This window comes from Anneissia japonica, unplaced genomic scaffold (genome assembly GCF_011630105.1).
Source record: "Anneissia japonica isolate Jap-2015-1 unplaced genomic scaffold, ASM1163010v1 scaffold27830_len515607_cov181, whole genome shotgun sequence".
NCBI classification, from domain to species: Eukaryota; Metazoa; Echinodermata; class Crinoidea; order Comatulida; family Comatulidae; genus Anneissia; species Anneissia japonica.
The window spans coordinates 414,657-432,065 of record NW_022732997.1 but is presented as its reverse complement, the minus strand read 5'-3'; the positions used below and the strand labels follow the sequence as shown (position 1 = coordinate 432,065).

The 17,409-nt window shown below is 33.3% G+C and overlaps 1 protein-coding gene across 3 annotated transcripts in view; it reads left to right on the top strand.

The window, feature by feature from the left end:
* Positions 1-17,409, top strand: part of LOC117115939 (WD repeat-containing protein 89-like) — a 137,400-nt gene that overhangs the window by 79,302 nt on the left and 40,689 nt on the right. For all 3 annotated transcript variants that reach the window (XM_033259832.1, XM_033259831.1, XM_033259829.1), the window contains exon 7: positions 7,138-7,240. In XM_033259832.1, the coding sequence (XP_033115723.1) occupies positions 7,138-7,240 (103 nt within the window). The remainder of the gene's footprint in view (positions 1-7,137; positions 7,241-17,409) is intronic.

Here is a 17,409-nt window from a genome sequence, read left to right as displayed (position 1 = left end):
ACATGACCTAGATTTCGTGTTCATCACGTTTTTCAGCATGTGCACAAACTGAAAACAAAATCATTTCTACTTGTTCTCCGGTCCATTATAGCTTTAAAAAAAATAGCATCTCAGTCTGAGTTTTTACTTGCATCCGATTATAATATTTTATACTTTAACACAAATCATGTTAAATCAATGATGGTATATATTTTAAAACCAATTCAATATGGATTATATACTTAAATATCAAAGAAATTATAACATTAAGCTACAACCACAAAAATAATTATACAAACATTAGGAGATGAGGCCAAATAAAATAAATTGTTTGTTTGCCCTTCTTTTCTTCTGAAAAATAAAGGTAAATTCACTCACTTTTTTTTTATTTGTAAAGAAAAAAGCTAAAAAAAAAATTTTTTAAATTTTTTTCCCCGCACCCAAAAACTTTAAAAAAATTTTTTTTTCCCCCCCCCCCCCCTTTTTTTTAGTGAGTTAGGGGCGGGTGGAGAAGGGCAAAAAAAACAATTTTTTTTTTGGGCCTGATATTGAATTGGAAATGTTCATAATTCCAGGCCTATTTAAATAATATTGTATACTGAGCGTAATTCATACAGTTGGCATCACTTATACTTGATCATTTATAATGATAAAATACCGGTCATTATGGCAGTCAAGTATAGTAGTGAAGTAAGCATTGCGTTTGAATAAAACATGAAAATGATTTAGAAAAATAATAATTTTTTCTTTCACAATGAAAACATGGGGTATTGGTATATAAAGAAGTTCAGTTTTAACAAGGAAGTTTTAATGGGAAATTAAAGGGGTACAAGAACAGGTAATATAAGTTATTACTACTTGAGTATTTTCCTTTAGCAAATTTCCATTTTGGAGGGGATGCTCTTTAATCTGGGTTGGGGCTTGAACCCTATCTCTTTCCACACTTTTTCTAATACTTGATCTCCCTCCAATTAAAGACCACTTTCGAGACTGAAAGTTCATGGTCTTTAGCAGCTTTGGTCTCTCATTAGAATAATAAAAATAAGACATTTGTTAATTGACAGAAAAGTGGTCCTTAATTGGAGGTGGTTTTTAATTGGAGGGGTCTTTAATTAGAGGGAGACCAGTATAGTAATATGCCACGTCCTGAATCGGAATAAAATGATAATTAAAAGTGTATTATGTAATATAATAATTTTTGTCATTACATGCTAAGCTGAATGGCATCTTAGTGGATAATCCCGTTGATAATTTCAAGGTTAGGTTTCTTCGTTTCACTGCTGATATGAAAGGTCATAGCTTGTATAACTAATATTTCAAAGGTCTACATTAGCTTTTGGCATATAGTGTATCCTTACAGTCTTGAAAAAGCATTTCTTAATAGTTTTGCTTGATAATGAATTTATTTTGAGATGTCCTTTACTCACTTTTCCTCAATAATGCTACAGTACAGATCATAGAATATAATTTACATCTATAGATTTCTATAATTAAAGTGGTATTTCTATGTGTTTATTTGATACAATAATCAATGCGGGTTCACATTCATCATGATGTCTTCTGAATTTACATCCTGGCAAAGTAATTCCTTGATTGGTTTTGCCTTAGTGGTCATTTTTATCAGATATATAAGCACACCCACACATCAATTTTGGTAAGTCAATTTAAAGGCCTAATTTTTCTTTTTTATTTGGCTTTTTACTTATTTTTCAATATCTATAATGAGTCCTTAAATTCTCTGAATTAATTTATTATTTCAATTATTTTTCTGTTTTTTTTAATCTGTCAATTTTACTTTTAATTCCATTTTGTTAATTATTTTTGTTTTTTCCTTAAGTCATTTTATAAAATTTTCTGGTTTTATCTTTTTCTGTTTTAATTTAATTAATTTGTTATTAATGTTAAATATCTATAGTTTAATTTTCTTTTTTTATTCTTTTGTATTTAATTGTATGTACTAAAGGTCCCAATTGATGCACCACCCTCACAAAATATTGTTAAAATAATTGAAAGTAAATAAATTAATTAATTAATTAATAAAAAATAAATTAATAAATTATTTAATTTTTTGATTTGTTTTTTTATATATTTATATATTATATTTATTAAGTAAGTAAAATAAATAACATGTTACAGCCTATCACCACATGCCATCTCACCCTTGCCTCTAGCTTGCCTAAAAAAAACAGAGTGGATACATATCATATTGTTATTGATTTGTTAAAAAATTGCTATAGGCGATTAGCTGGGTGTACTTTTTTGCTATCTGTAAAGCATTATTGCATTTTCACACATCTTCCCCCAGAGTGTATAGGTAATGTGTTCATCAAAATATTGTTTTTTTTTACTGTTCAAAATCATTAATAAGAATCTTATTTATTTTTGGGTTTTTTTTATCTGTAATAATGATATGTGTTTGTTCTAATATCAAATTTTTTGAGATTCCTAGCAGTTTAGTTCTTTTTCTTAGAAGATAAAGGCAGTGGTGACACCAGTGGGATGGGGGAAAGGGGCCAGAGACCCTGTCAGGGGGGTGCTGATGCTCATTCATTAGGCAATCTCAGCAAAGAGGAGGTATTGTTTCCATGATGTTTATATACTAATTTTTGTCACCAGTTGCAGAGGATTCGGAGTTATTTCGCAGTAAACAGAGTCTATTTTTAACAGGGGTGGCACCAGTGTGGTGGGGGGAAAGGTTCCAGGGCCCCTGTCAGAAAGTGCTGACACTCATTCATTATGCAGTCTCAGCAAAGAGGAGGTAATGTTTCCATGATGTTTATGTCCTAATTTTTGTCATGTGTACAAAAAACTTTACCTGAAACTCAAAGCTATCAATAATTATTTTTCAAAATGATGTCAGCTTTTTGAACTGAATGTGACTTGTGCATTTGCTTTATAGTAAGGTAGCGTTATAAACTCCAGCCCATTTCTAACACTTTGCAAAAATAATGACATTTCCCACCTTTAACTTTTAATAAGATACAGTAGATAGACTTGTAGGGAATGGGCTTCATGTCTAATGAGCAAGTTGAATTGGAAGTGCTGGTAAGAATATTAATTATGGAAGAGTAGCACAGATCTAGGGGTACATTTGGGCTGTATTGGATTCTGGCATTTTTTACAAACTGCTGGCCATATTCCAGATTGTGGGGTGAAGCTCAGAGAAGATTTTTGTTGGTTAAAGCTTGTACAGTTAAAGCGTGAATTGTCTCAGTTTACTCAGGGAGTTGTTATTGTACCATGTTACAGACCGGCCCTAGTAATTGATCCGCACATTAAATTCTCGTTTACATAATTATTTTCAGTTGTAGCATTACTAAGGCTACGGTCACACTAGAGTCTCAAGCCTGGCTTGACTCACCGCGGGTGAGATTTCAAGCCAGACTCGAAATTCTGTGTCGGTCACACTACCTGAATTTAGTTTAGATTGACCTCAAATTAGGAAAGTGGAAACAGGAAGTTAGACGCCGCCACAATCAAAATACCGGCCCCGCGCGCGAATCTAGATGATCTAGGCCTAGGCTCGGATGTAATGGCGATGCTAGTTTTCGGATTGATAAGTGCATTTATAAATGACAACTGATGATTGCCGCGGGTTTTTTATTCAAGAACTTCTAAAAGCGACGGCGTCATCGACTGTGATTGATCGACAGCCAACGAGGAAATGTCAATCCCGGTCACGCCAGGGTCAATATGGGTACTGAGCAGGGATCGAGATAGTTAGATTGAGATCGAGGTCACGCCAGGCGCGAGTCAATCCAGGTGCACATTACATCACATTACGAAAATCTCACCCGCAGTGAGTCAAGCCAGGCTTGAGACTCTAATGTGACCGTAGCTTAACAAAATGATGTAATCTGTCCAGAGATTGTCACACAGTTGATCACTCATTGAAGGTTGCAAAAGTTTGCCTGCAATGCATCTTATTAAAAGTGTACAGGAAATAAGCCAACAGTTGTGTGCTTTTTCTTTATAACAGTGTTTTCAAATAGAAATGTAAGGCCTTGTATCTAGGGTGGCCTCTAGGCACTAAAATATATGGCCTAGCCCAGGGTAAACCTTTTCAATCTCTCATCTAACCAGGCCGGGAGTTGCTTGTTTCAGGGGCTTGTCCTCACCCTTACTGTAAAATATATTCTAACCTTATAATATATAAGTGTTGATCATGCTATGTATGAAGCTTGCTCCTGCTCATCCATAATTAGCACAAAAACTCAACAATTTGCAGCATTAACACTAAAAAATTGTGTTTATTCAGTTACTTCATATTAAGAATCACGTAAAGTATGTTACCGAAAAATGGCTGCCGTTGTTGTCAATGTTACTGTTGTTGAATGTTCGTTCAATGCTTTACAACTGTAGTTGCTACTCGACAGAAATCCCCAAAGGAAACGTAGAAACATAGGTCACTACGATATAATACTGATTTTGAAACAAAATCAAATGCCTCTACTAATAAGAACAAGAATCAAGACACAATATAATACTAGGCCTATTATGAAGATTAACGATTTATAATTATATTTTAAAATACCTACCAAACGCCCCGCACTCCCAGATTTTCCATCTCTTCTAGATATTATTCATGAGAAACGATGATATGTAGGCCTAACAATTTTATGGTATTTATAACTGCAGTTAAATACAATACCACTGGTCGAGGAATTATTTAATATATGTACATTTTATGTTCATTTTTTAAAATTAATCATCATATCAGTTTATGTTTTTTGTTCATAAATTATTCCATTTCATCAGTATAATGTCATTTCTTGTTCCACTTGAAGTTTTGGTACACCTCAAGTAAAATATTAAAACTAATTATTAATATATCATTATTTTATTGAAAGATTATTACAAAGAATATAATAAAAATAACATATGCTCCTTATCATTAAACCTAACCATATAAAATGCAGGTTTATGCCTCACTTAATAGTAAGCAGTATGTAATGAAGGTACCACCTGCCAAACCACCAATTTTTAAATCGGATTTTTTCTAAGAAGACGCATGATCGCAGCTTACTTCGAGTACTGGAAGTATGAACACAGGTTTATGCGTCTATAACACCAGTTTCATTGTTAGGAATCTTCTGAAAAGTGTTTTAACCTTGCTTAAAAATTCTTTAAACCTATAGACATAATTAATAGTTTATACTTTCACATGAGTAAGGACAAATGAAAAATTATCGGATTCCTTATCAGAAATATAGGCCGCAAAATGGTTCGACATAGAGTTTTACTATTTGAGCAACATTGGACTCCTGGTTTGTTGTTTATGTCCTCTCCTCTAGCTGTAGTGCTGCGCTGTGGAAGCTGGTCTGTATGATAGTACATCAAAGGCCTCGTTATCTCCCGTAAATAGCCTTCGTATTTAGCAGTTCTTGATGAGTTTATTGTGCCTTAAGGCTATGGTCGCAGTTTAGAGGACAGCATTGGATCTCCAGTCACTATAACAACTCCCTGGTTTACTTTATTAATGTTATTTTAATCGCCATTGCTCTGAAGAGCTTTTCAAACTTGCCATCTGTTTGTAGGTTTTCAAGAAACACCTGATTTGCTTTGATTTGTCAACTGTTAACTCTTGAACATCCAAAATGCAGAACTTCCACATTTTCCAATTCATTGTTCGTTGTTCGGCTTCTCTTTAGAGTACTTATCAGCAGATTGTTTTCCAATTTCTTTTCATCTTGCATATTTTAAATCTTGTGTCAACGGTTTTCTTTTTAATTATCTTAACCCTTTAACTCGAGTGGCCCTTGGCTTTGTTTGGGGTGACTGAACATACAAAAAAAAATGTTTTAATACATAAAGCTTTACATTATAGTGTGGATCTAATCTTTGGTTGCATTTGTAATAATGCAAGATTTTGATAAAGAGTAAGCATTTCAGTAGACACAATTGGTATTGGTTCGGTTGGTAGAAACAAGTCTTCCCAGATAAGGAATGAAAATGGAGGTCTGGTGCATGCATCTGGCTTGTGTCCACTTTAAAGAACCCATTGCATCTTTCGGAAGAGTAGGGGGTTACGACAATGCTATGGTTAATTTCAGCCGCTGGCGTTGTGGAATGATGTGAACTAGTAGCTACTTTAAGCTATTCTTAACAGCCGCTAGTTAGTCACAGACCACGCCCATATACAATTCAGCACAGTGAAGCGAGTTATGGGTTATTCTCCTATCTTTACCTTAAAATTTAAGTATCAAATAGAAAAAAGTAAAAAAGAATAATTACATTCAAAAGTAAATTATAAAAATAGAGGAAAATTGATCTAAAAATAATGTTACAGCATATTTACAATTTACTTTGACATTTAATAGGTGTAACAAACCACTGATAATGTGAGAAGTATATGGCAAGGAAAGGTGATATGTTCAAAATAGTGTTATTATACCGGTACTTATTTTTGGGTGTGGGAATTCATGTAATCCTTGGATTTTTGAAGTTTTATGGTCGGTCGCAACGTAACAATTTTTTGGGTTTATTTTTGGGGTCAATTGATATATAGAAAACAAAGAGTGTGTATATTAGGATTTGATTGGTATGAAGAAAAAAAAATCTAATATAAATTATTGATAAATATAAATGATACTGCTAAATATCAGGGGTCCCAAGTTGTGGAAGTGAAATTCCTGGAGATTTTGTCGTGATGGTCATTCCAAGGATTGTCGCGCGCCGCGACGCGCTGCGGCGCATGTACTGCAGTTACATCATCACCGTCAACACACTTTATAAACGGAAACTTATTGAAAATACTACAATAAATAAACAGTACACATTTATTATGCTGCATCACTTAATGATATTTAATCATTACAGCAAAAACATTAATTTATTTTACAGGACATTAAGTTTACTAGGGATGCATGAGAGAGACTTGCTCTAAATTGTGTCCTTATATGGTTCATTATGCTAAAAGCCCTGTTGTTAAAAAATCCTTAAAAGTGCGATTCAGAATTTTAAAAAGAAACACGTTCACGCTGGAGAACGTCCTAGGCTAGGACTAGGCCTAGAGACAACGAAACTTACTTCAACATGAGCCTTAACGGCCCTCAGCCCCTCGTACTTGATAGAGATCTCGGCATTACAGATAGTGCACCTTGCCTTATTTGGGTCGCGCAATTTAAAATTTGAATATTTTTTTTGTTTCTTTATCAGGCTATGAGGGGAATGTTTTCACAAGTTTTGATGTAAATTGTTCAGACTCTATAATCTGTGCAGGAACTGAGAAAATTGGAGAAGATGCTTACCTAATGTTTTGGTGAGTACAGTATAATCTAAAAAAGAAAATGTGATTAATTTTTTAGTATTTACATTGTATATATGTTGCAATTTTCTTTTTGGATGAATATTTAATTTGAATTCATTTTGATAAAACAAATATAAGGTAACAGGAAGACAGTAATTAAATATAATGTGATCTTTAATGTTAGTTATGAATCTGTAACTGTGGAAGTGAAAAATCACAATGTGAATGTTAAACATCACATTTTACTAATTCTGCTCTGTATACTTTAGTATGCATGCATAGACCTGGTTTTGCTCTATGTTCAGGATATGAAACTGACCAATTCTGTGTTCACATTAATTTGTAGCAAGCTACCTAATTTTCTTATGACTACTTATGATGAAAACTTCCTAGTAACATGGTATTTTTTTCTCACTTTCAAATCAATTCCAATTCCCTATTACTGTAAGGCAAGTTGATATATCAAGATTCCTCTCCAGTAATTAATAAGTGTTTATGCTGTTGAATGTGAAACATATAAAATAATGTATCGAAATACAGGAAAGCTTAGTCCGACAGAGTGAATCCAATCCTCCATCATTAGGTTATTCTGGTACAATCCAAATCTATTCTAAAATTTAAAGCCTGGCTCCAGAAAAAAAAGTTGATATGTTGAACAACTGGAACTGTTAATGAGTCAATTGAGATATATATTGAATTGAGTCTGTGTCTCTCCATCCATTCCCCCCCCCCCAACACCTCCAGCAGGTTGGTTTACTTTCTGGTAAAAACCGTATATTGAAATATCTATTTCCTTTGTCATCTAAAGTATGATAAAACAAGTATTTTATTATGGTAATGGTAATGGTTGGAGATTCTATGCTCACGCTATCCGTTTGCAATTTGCCAATGTTCAATTTAGATACCATTTGGCAAAAACAAAATTAGCATCGTTAGCCAAAATGGTGAAAGCAAATTTTCATAGAAACAAGATTAAATTTCATCTACGCTAGGCCTGTACTAGGCTCTTAAGTAATTACCATTTCGAGCAGCGGCAATATTGCCTTACTAAGCGACCCTATATTTACCTCATTTGCAGTACAGATTTACAGACACTGTCAAGTACATGTGAAAAATCCAAGATAGATAGGTCGTTGTTCTGAGCATGTGTATGGAATACATGGACAGTTTTGAAGAAAACAGTCTGATCATTGCCTGTACATGACACGCTAAAGAGAACGTTAAAACGATATTATTTCTTCGGCGATTGTATTATACTACTTAAAATTATAAATATTCCGAAAATCCGAATCTCTCCTAATTCTGAACGTATTATTCGGTCCAAACACAATCATCAACTTCTAAAACCGGACGACGATCAGTTATGTAAACATAATAAGAAATAATAAAGCAACAAGCATAGACCTACCAGATGCCGTGAAAACAAATGTCATGGAGATTATAATGAATTCATTAAAATGACACGCCAGTAAATGTAATGTTGCATACAATAAAAGTTACTTTACACCAAACAACACTCAGAGAAAGTTTCTGTGCGTGATTCTTTTCAGTAGACGTTTAGACCTAATTTGGACTCTTGACGTCAGCGTTTAATTCGACAGTGTAGATTACAAAAATGTATATCCTCACTCATGTTGCTATTTTAATTACGGAGAAAATTTGTAGAGAATGAAATTTATATTTGCTAGATTTGTATATATATATCTCTAAAATAAACCCATTAGGATTTCTTTATTTGTTTGAATAAATCTGTTTAATTAAATTGGTTGTTACACTGAGCTGTGCTTGTCACGCACTACGAAACTTCTGGGCGATCTGATGTCATCGCAATCGAAGCATGTGTTGGCACACCACCACACTGCACCCCCACCACACTGCAACCCCGAAAAAAATTAACCAAATGGCGGGAAGAGATGACAAAGAATGCTCTCCGAAAAAATAATTAACCAATTGGCCGGCAGAGCTTCAGAAGCGCGGTGTCAGACCCACAGCAAGAGTCATCATGACGATGAAAAATGTGTTGTGTTTAGAAGAAAATACATAAGACCGAAAACACATGTTAAAACAATATAAAAACAGTTCTATTGATAATTACATTTGCTGTGCTGTAGAGCAAAACAACAGGTAGGGCCTATTCTACTCTACGTTCCAGTACTTGAAACAGCAGTTACTTGTAATGCAGCCATCAAAAAGTGAAGCACTCTAGGCCCAGCATATTCAGGGCTTAAGCATAGCAGCACTAAAGCAGGTCCGGTAGCCGCCGGTCCCGCATATCGTTTGTGTTTTCTTTGTGGTTAATTAAATCATTAATACTGTTTTTACCACCTTTACGACTGGTTAAAATTGAATATGATATAAATAAGAAAGGAATTTATTTATGGAACCGTTTTTGTGAAATCTCATTGGTTTTTAAATTTGGCTAAAGCATTTTCAATTCGGTGAAAAAAATTAAAAACCTTTCACCATTTCGGCGAAAGAAAATTTTACCCTAGTGTGAGCGTAGAGATTTATATAGCGTATAAAACGTAGTCTCTATGTGCTGTACAGGAAAAACAAAAAAAAAGCAATATCTATTCTACAAGGGCAACTAAGCTTACCAAGCTAAAATAAATAACCAAATTTATGGACTACGCTGATATCAAAGTATCTTCATATACCTATTATTAATATCCCCTAATTTAATTTTGTATTAATGGAGATTGCCATCAAGTCAAAAGTAATGTTTAATATTCTTGATCAAGGAACATGATCCTTTATGATTTATAACCAACATTTATGAGGCTTTATTGAGTATTAAAACTTTTTTGTTTTAAGCAAAAAAAAGCCTTTCATTTGTATTTGACAAATACCTGATGTACTCATATTCTCATATTTGGGTGTGGTTTGATGTTATCATGCATGTGACATCATCATGGCCTTATATGGGCATATCCCAGATGTTAGTCACAGCAAAAAATTAATGATATATACAGAGCAATATGATTACATAGATATTTTTATGAATAATATGAAATTATAAATTTATATTTTACTGATAGTATTTGTTCCCTAGTGGTCACAAGTTGGAAGAAGTAATTTCCATTTCTCGTTTAATGAGGTTTTTTGCACATTATTTTGCTATGCATGGTAATTGCCTTAGTGAGACAATTGATAAGATAGTAAAATTAGGCATATCTGGTAGATTATTTCCTTGGGATTATCACTTTCTCGACAGACTCCCACGATTCACAGGGGACTTTTTAACCACTGGGTCCCAATGAAGACAATAATTTTTTTTTCATTGTACAAGAACTACTTGAAAACATATTCTGAACTTCACAAAGTTGAAAGTCACAATATTATACTTAGAATAATGTATTAACTTTAATGTGCATACAAACAAGTTACGACACTATGCATTCAAATAACTATTTAGAATTAATCAACTTTAATGTGCTTAGGCTATATATAAACCTCAGGATATCTGAATTCGGTTTTTTGTTTTGTTACACTGAAGATGTCGTAGTGAATACGAAGAAACATGTCTGATTCTATCAAAATTATTTTTGTTGCTCTTAAATTCGTCTTTATATTGCTTTCTGTTCGAAAGTTTCGCTGTAGTATACATGACTTTATTTACACTGACCAGTACGGTCACAAAGCAAGGCCTTAAGACTTTGAGAAACTCATCTAGAAGGTGGAAAAAGTAAACACAGACATAAACGTTCTTAAAAATTGCATAATTTTCAGCATTTTTTCTCAATATTTTATATTTTTGCAGTTAACTACAAATTTTATCACACGTTCTCATTTTTAGTTTCTCCTTCCCCTCTTCTCTCAACAATGATATCTTCATCTCATCCTAATAATTTTCTTCCTATCCTTCATTTCTTCCTTTCTGTCCTCTTTTCTTTTTTATTTTATTCATCTTACTTTCTCTCATCTTATTCTCTAATCTATCAGTTCTCCTCTTCCTCTCTAACAAAATTTTAATGTACTTGAAGCATTTTCTGAGTGCCGTACATTTATCCTCAAATAATTCAGTGAAATAACACTTAATATAGTGCGTGTCATGTAGATACAGATAAGTAGTGTTGTAAAGGAAGTACAAATAGTAAAGAAATTAACATCACCAGAGATGTCTTGCAGCAAATAGCTTTTACAAATTATTTAGTGGCTCTATCAAGTTCGGAAAAAATAATTTGTAATGGATACTACTTGTACATACGTAATGTAATGTCAAATCTTTACTGTCCGTAGAATCGGAAGGGGAAAGATAATCAAGGCCAAATAATGTTTTTAATGTCAACTGTGACTCAAGTAATTTACTTAAGTTTGTTTTTCTTGAGATTCATTTTTGCCTTGAATTGTTTGGAAAATATATATCTTTAAAGAGACAAGTAGTTTTAAAATTACAATAGTTTTCTTTCATTAATCTTGAATAATAAAGTTTTTATAGTTTCGATTCTTTTCATATACCGGCTGCTTTCACAACCTTCATTCTCGGTCATTTATACCCAGGCCTATTCAATATCATAATTCAAATTTTAAAGTATGATTCATTTTTGGAAAATTTTTATGTAGTTCTAAAATTTTAATGAATTTTCATATGAAATTTTATGAAATGGTTTTATATACCGTAATGTATTTGTAATCATAGCGGAATACATTTAATTTCCATTTACTGTTTTATGGATGAATGAAGTTTTACCTTACCTTATCCTTATTAGAAAAACAATAATAATAGTGTTTTGAACTAGAATATATTAATACTGATTATAATATAATATTAGGACAGGATTGCTACTATGACGATGATGAAATCTTAGGTTTGTGACCCACTAGTGGGTTGTTGAAAACATGTTGGTAGGCTATGTGGCTTTGACAGAAATTACAAAAAGAAATTGCTAATACTGTATATTTACCATTGCTAAACCTATTTATTATGTAACGTAAGATAGACCAAATGCCTAACACCTGATAGATATCAACAAGCGCCCAATTTGAGTTCAAAGAATTCTGTCCCATAATTCATGCCATTCTAAATACACTTGTTATTCATTACTTTCTTAATTTGTCCTCAAATATTATACACACAGTGGAAATTTGGGCTGAGTCCCTGGGGACCCGCAGACCCTCTGTATGCCATAGCATACAGAGGCAGTTTTAATATATGTGTAAAACTTCTCATTTTTTTCATTTCAGTTTCTTTGCAATTTTTCATGCCAGTTTCTTGACAGTTTTTCATGCCAGTTTTCAATGAAGAAAATACATTTTGTTGGATTTGTCAGAAAGCTTTCTGTACAATTACAGTGTGTTACGTAATGTCGGAATTTTTTAACTATGTCATTGGCCTAGAAGTTTGCTGATGCTGAACTAGATGGGAGAAAATAAGATTACCTGAAAAATGTCAATATTAGAAAAGCTTGAATGATTTTTAGTAGTAGTACTGTCTGCAACCACAGATTGTGTCAGATATTCCAACACCATCTGGTGCAAATTTCTGCAGATAAATCACCATGAAAACCACAGTTATATTACTTTTATTATTTTTGGGAAATATTATGCTCTATCTAAATGATGATGAACTCAGGTTACACTTACATAAAAGATATCTTGTCCAGGAGACTGCCATGTTCTTCCACTGATCCTTTGGGTGGGAATATACAGTTTGTAAAATATTCTTTATTTTATTGTACCTTTTTAATTACTTCACGAAATGCCCACGCATGTTTTAATTATGACATTAAAGCGTATCCTATCGCCCACATGTTTTGGTAATGACATTAAAATACTGTAAGTCTTTTCTGAAATTCAGAAATGCCCAAGAAAGATCATAAAATGTGTGTGACATACCGTATTTGTGTGACATGCATTTCATGATTATTAATCAACATTCATCTAAATGGGATGGGGGGGGGGGGAATTACAAATTTTTGTTTAGCAAAATATTTTCCTTTTTTGGCAAATTTGAAAGCTGTAATCTATCGATGTGTTGTTTTGATGGCCGGCATTAGGAATCCGGTACAGGTTATGTTTCTTGGTTTAATAAGGTAAACTATTAGCAGCTTGACAGCCAACTTATACCCTGACATACAGATTTCACAAGATATCTAGGATACAGGGAATTAGACCTGCTGATGTCAAAACAAATCTATCTATATTTTTTTTGATGTGTCAATTTGGTTGATTAATATCCTGTACTGGATATCAATGTAACAGTTTTTTTTTATATTTCCTTTCTATTATTTTTCCAGCAATAAAAAAAATACATTACAAGCATTAATAACAACATGAGAGTAGTAAACCTTCAGAAAGTCACTTAACTATAAAAAAAAAACAACAAAAAAACTGCTATCGCTGTTAAAATGCATCAACTCGAGCTGCCAGTGACTGAATGGCAACCCCACCTACATCCTTAGCAACCCTTGGTTGGGAGAGTGGATAGTCACCCAGCAGCAAAAAAAAATTAGCTGCACAAAGAGCAGATGAGCTCCTCAGAGTCATGGCCAGCTATGCTTAGTTTTATGGAGTGGGAGTAGTATATCTTTAGGGTTAAATTAAGTATTATATATTTCTGGGTTTTCTTGGGTTATGTTAAGCACATAGTGGTCTCTCCACAATATGCGCTCTATAAGTCGACCATTATTATTAATTTTAATATTTAGTCTTCTAACTTCAAGTTACATTATATTAGCTTTAAATGTATATGAAATGTAAATGAAAATAATAAATCAAATGCATTTTGCACAATAGATCCATTAATCTATTCATCACAACAAAATCACATCCATGTTATCACTCTATTCCCCAAAAAACAGACTTGCTCTCCATATTCTAATTTGTCCCTAGCTCTCACATAAGGCAGGGATTCTACTGGTTTCATTATTGTTTTGGTGACAATACCCCATAGAGATATATTAAGAATACTAGAGCGCTAACTGCAATGTATTCGATGTTCGAAATACGCAGAGCTGTGTGTGTGTACCATCCAAGATGGCTGCCATAGATTCAGCCAATCAAATTTCGCCTAAGCGCCGTCGTTTGCAATTGCGCCCTCAATTTACACAGAACGTTCAGTACATCATGTTTGAAACTCGACGTTGCGGTGTATGGGCGTAATCTACACGATTTTAATTTTCATTTCTTGGTACTTTATTTTTGAATAGAATGCTCCACTTGGCCTCGTTTTGGCTACGATAGTTTAATAATTTGTTATTACAATTTCTCATTATCATTAATAAAATAATAGTCAGTCAGAGGGCTTATTTATGGTAATAATATGTATACTAAGCCTGAAGCTGGCGCTTTACTACGACGGCCATCTTGGATGGTACACGTACATAACTCTGCATTGCTCCGCCATCTTGTCAGCACTCTAGTTGTTTAATAGCTCTATGCAATACCCTTAATGTCGTCTTATCATATTTCATAAACCAAAATGTTATTTAACCTGCAACACTTCTGCAAACTGATATTGACCCCTAAATTTCAAAAAATCTGATATAAACTTTCCTTTTGTACTTTTCTTCATATAGTTTATTAATTTCATTTATTGTTTTGTAAAGTATAGACCATTTTTGCGAAATTTAAAATGAAAATTTCCATTAACCTGGCAACTACCACTGGGGGACTCTCAAAGGCCTAGCATTTTGCTCTACGTAGTTGGATTAAATCAGTGCTAAAACTAAATTCAATTACTAAAGAGTACAAATATTTTGAAATGGGAAAAACATGAAATGTTTATATTTGCTGTCTCTTATACACATCTAGATGTGTATAAGAGACAGGGATAAAGGTAATGGTGTCCTACGAGGGGTACAAGGTCTGAAAGAGAGAGGAAGGTTCAATCCAAACTCAGCACCACCATATTGGAGAAAATTTTAAGAATAAGGCACCACAGATACCATGAACTGGCACTCTCACACTGTAAAAATGCCTTTTCAAAGGATTGCTACTATGACGATGATGAAATCTTAGGTTTGTGACCCACTAGTGGGTTGTTGAAAACATGTTGGTAGGCTATGTGGCTTTGACAGAAATTACAAAAAGAAATTGCTAATACTGTATATTTACCATTGCTAAACCTATTTATTATGTAACGTAAGATAGACCAAATGCCTAACACCTGATAGATATCAACAAGCGCCCAATTTGAGTTCAAAGAATTCTGTCCCATAATTCATGCCATTCTAAATACACTTGTTATTCATTACTTTCTTAATTTGTCCTCAAATATTATACACACAGTGGAAATTTGGGCTGAGTCCCTGGGGACCCGCAGACCCTCTGTATGCCATAGCATACAGAGGCAGTTTTAATATATGTGTAAAACTTTTTTTTTCATTTCAGTTTCTTTGCAATTTTTCATGCCAGTTTCTTGACAGTTTTTCATGCCAGTTTTCAATGAAGAAAATACATTTTGTTGGATTTGTCAGAAAGCTTTCTGTACAATTACAGTGTGTTACGTAATGTCGGAATTTTTTAACTATGTCATTGGCCTAGAAGTTTGCTGATGCTGAACTAGATGGGAGAAAATAAGATTACCTGAAAAATGTCAATATTAGAAAAGCTTGAATGATTTTTAGTAGTAGTACTGTCTGCAACCACAGATTGTGTCAGATATTCCAACACCATCTGGTGCAAATTTCTGCAGATAAATCACCATGAAAACCACAGTTATATTACTTTTATTATTTTTGGGAAATATTATGCTCTATCTAAATGATGATGAACTCAGGTTACACTTACATAAAAGATATCTTGTCCAGGAGACTGCCATGTTCTTCCACTGATCCTTTGGGTGGGAATATACAGTTTGTAAAATATTCTTTATTTTATTGTACCTTTTTAATTACTTCACGAAATGCCCACGCATGTTTTAATTATGACATTAAAGCGTATCCTATCGCTCACATGTTTTGGTAATGACATTAAAATACTGTAAGTCTTTTCTGAAATTCAGAAATGCCTAAGAAAGATCATAAAATGTGCGTGACATACCGTATTTGTGTGACATGCATTTCATGATTATTAATCAACATTCATCTAAATGGGATGGGGGGGGGGGGAATTACAAATTTTTGTTTAGCAAAACATTTTCCTTTTTTGGCAAATTTGAAAGCTGTAATCTATCGATGTGTTGTTTTGATGGCTTGCATTAGGAATCCGGTACAGGTTATGTTTCTTGGTTTAATAAGGTAAACTATTAGCAGCTTGACAGCCAACTTATACCCTGACATACAGATTTCACAAGATATCTAGGATACAGGGAATTAGACCTGCTGATGTCAAAACAAATCTATCTATATTTTTTTGATGTGTCAATTTGGTTGATTAATATTCTGTACTGGATATCAATGTAACAGTTTTTTTTTTATATTTCCTTTCTATTATTTTTCCAGCAATAAAAAAAAATATATTACAAGCATTAATAATAACATGAGAGTAGTAAACCTTCAGAAAGTCACTTAACTATAAAAAAGAAAAAAAAAACTGCTATCACTGTTAAAATGCATCAACTCGAGCTGCCAGTGACCGAATGGCAACCCCACCTACATCCTTAGCAACCCTTGGTTGGGAGAGTGGATAGTCACCCAGCAGCAAAAAAAAAAAATAGCTGCACAAAGAGCAGATGAGCTCCTCAGAGTCATGGCCAGCTATGCTTAGTTTTATGGAGTGGGAGTAGTATGTCTTTAGGGTTAAATTAAGTATTATATATTTCTGGGTTTTCTTGGGTTATGTTAAGCGCATAGTGGTCTCTCCACAATATGCGCTCTTTAAGTCGACCATTATTATTAATTTTAATATTTAGTCTTCTAACTTCAAGTTACATTATATTAGCTTTAAATGTATATGAAATGTAAAAGAATATAATAAATCAAATGCATTTTGCACAATAGATCCATTAATCTATTCATCACAACAAAATCACATCCATGTTATCACTCTATTCCCCAAAAAATAGACTTGCTCTCCATATTCTAATTTGTCCCTAGCTCTCACATAAGGCAGGGATTCTACTGGTTTCATTATTGTTTTGGTGACAATACCCTAAATGTCGTCTTATCATATTTCATAAACCAAAATGTTATTAAACCTGCAACACTACTGCTAACTAATATTAACCCCTAAATTTCAAAAAATCTGATATAAACTTTCCTTTTGTATTTTCTTCGTATAGTTTATTAATTTCATTTATT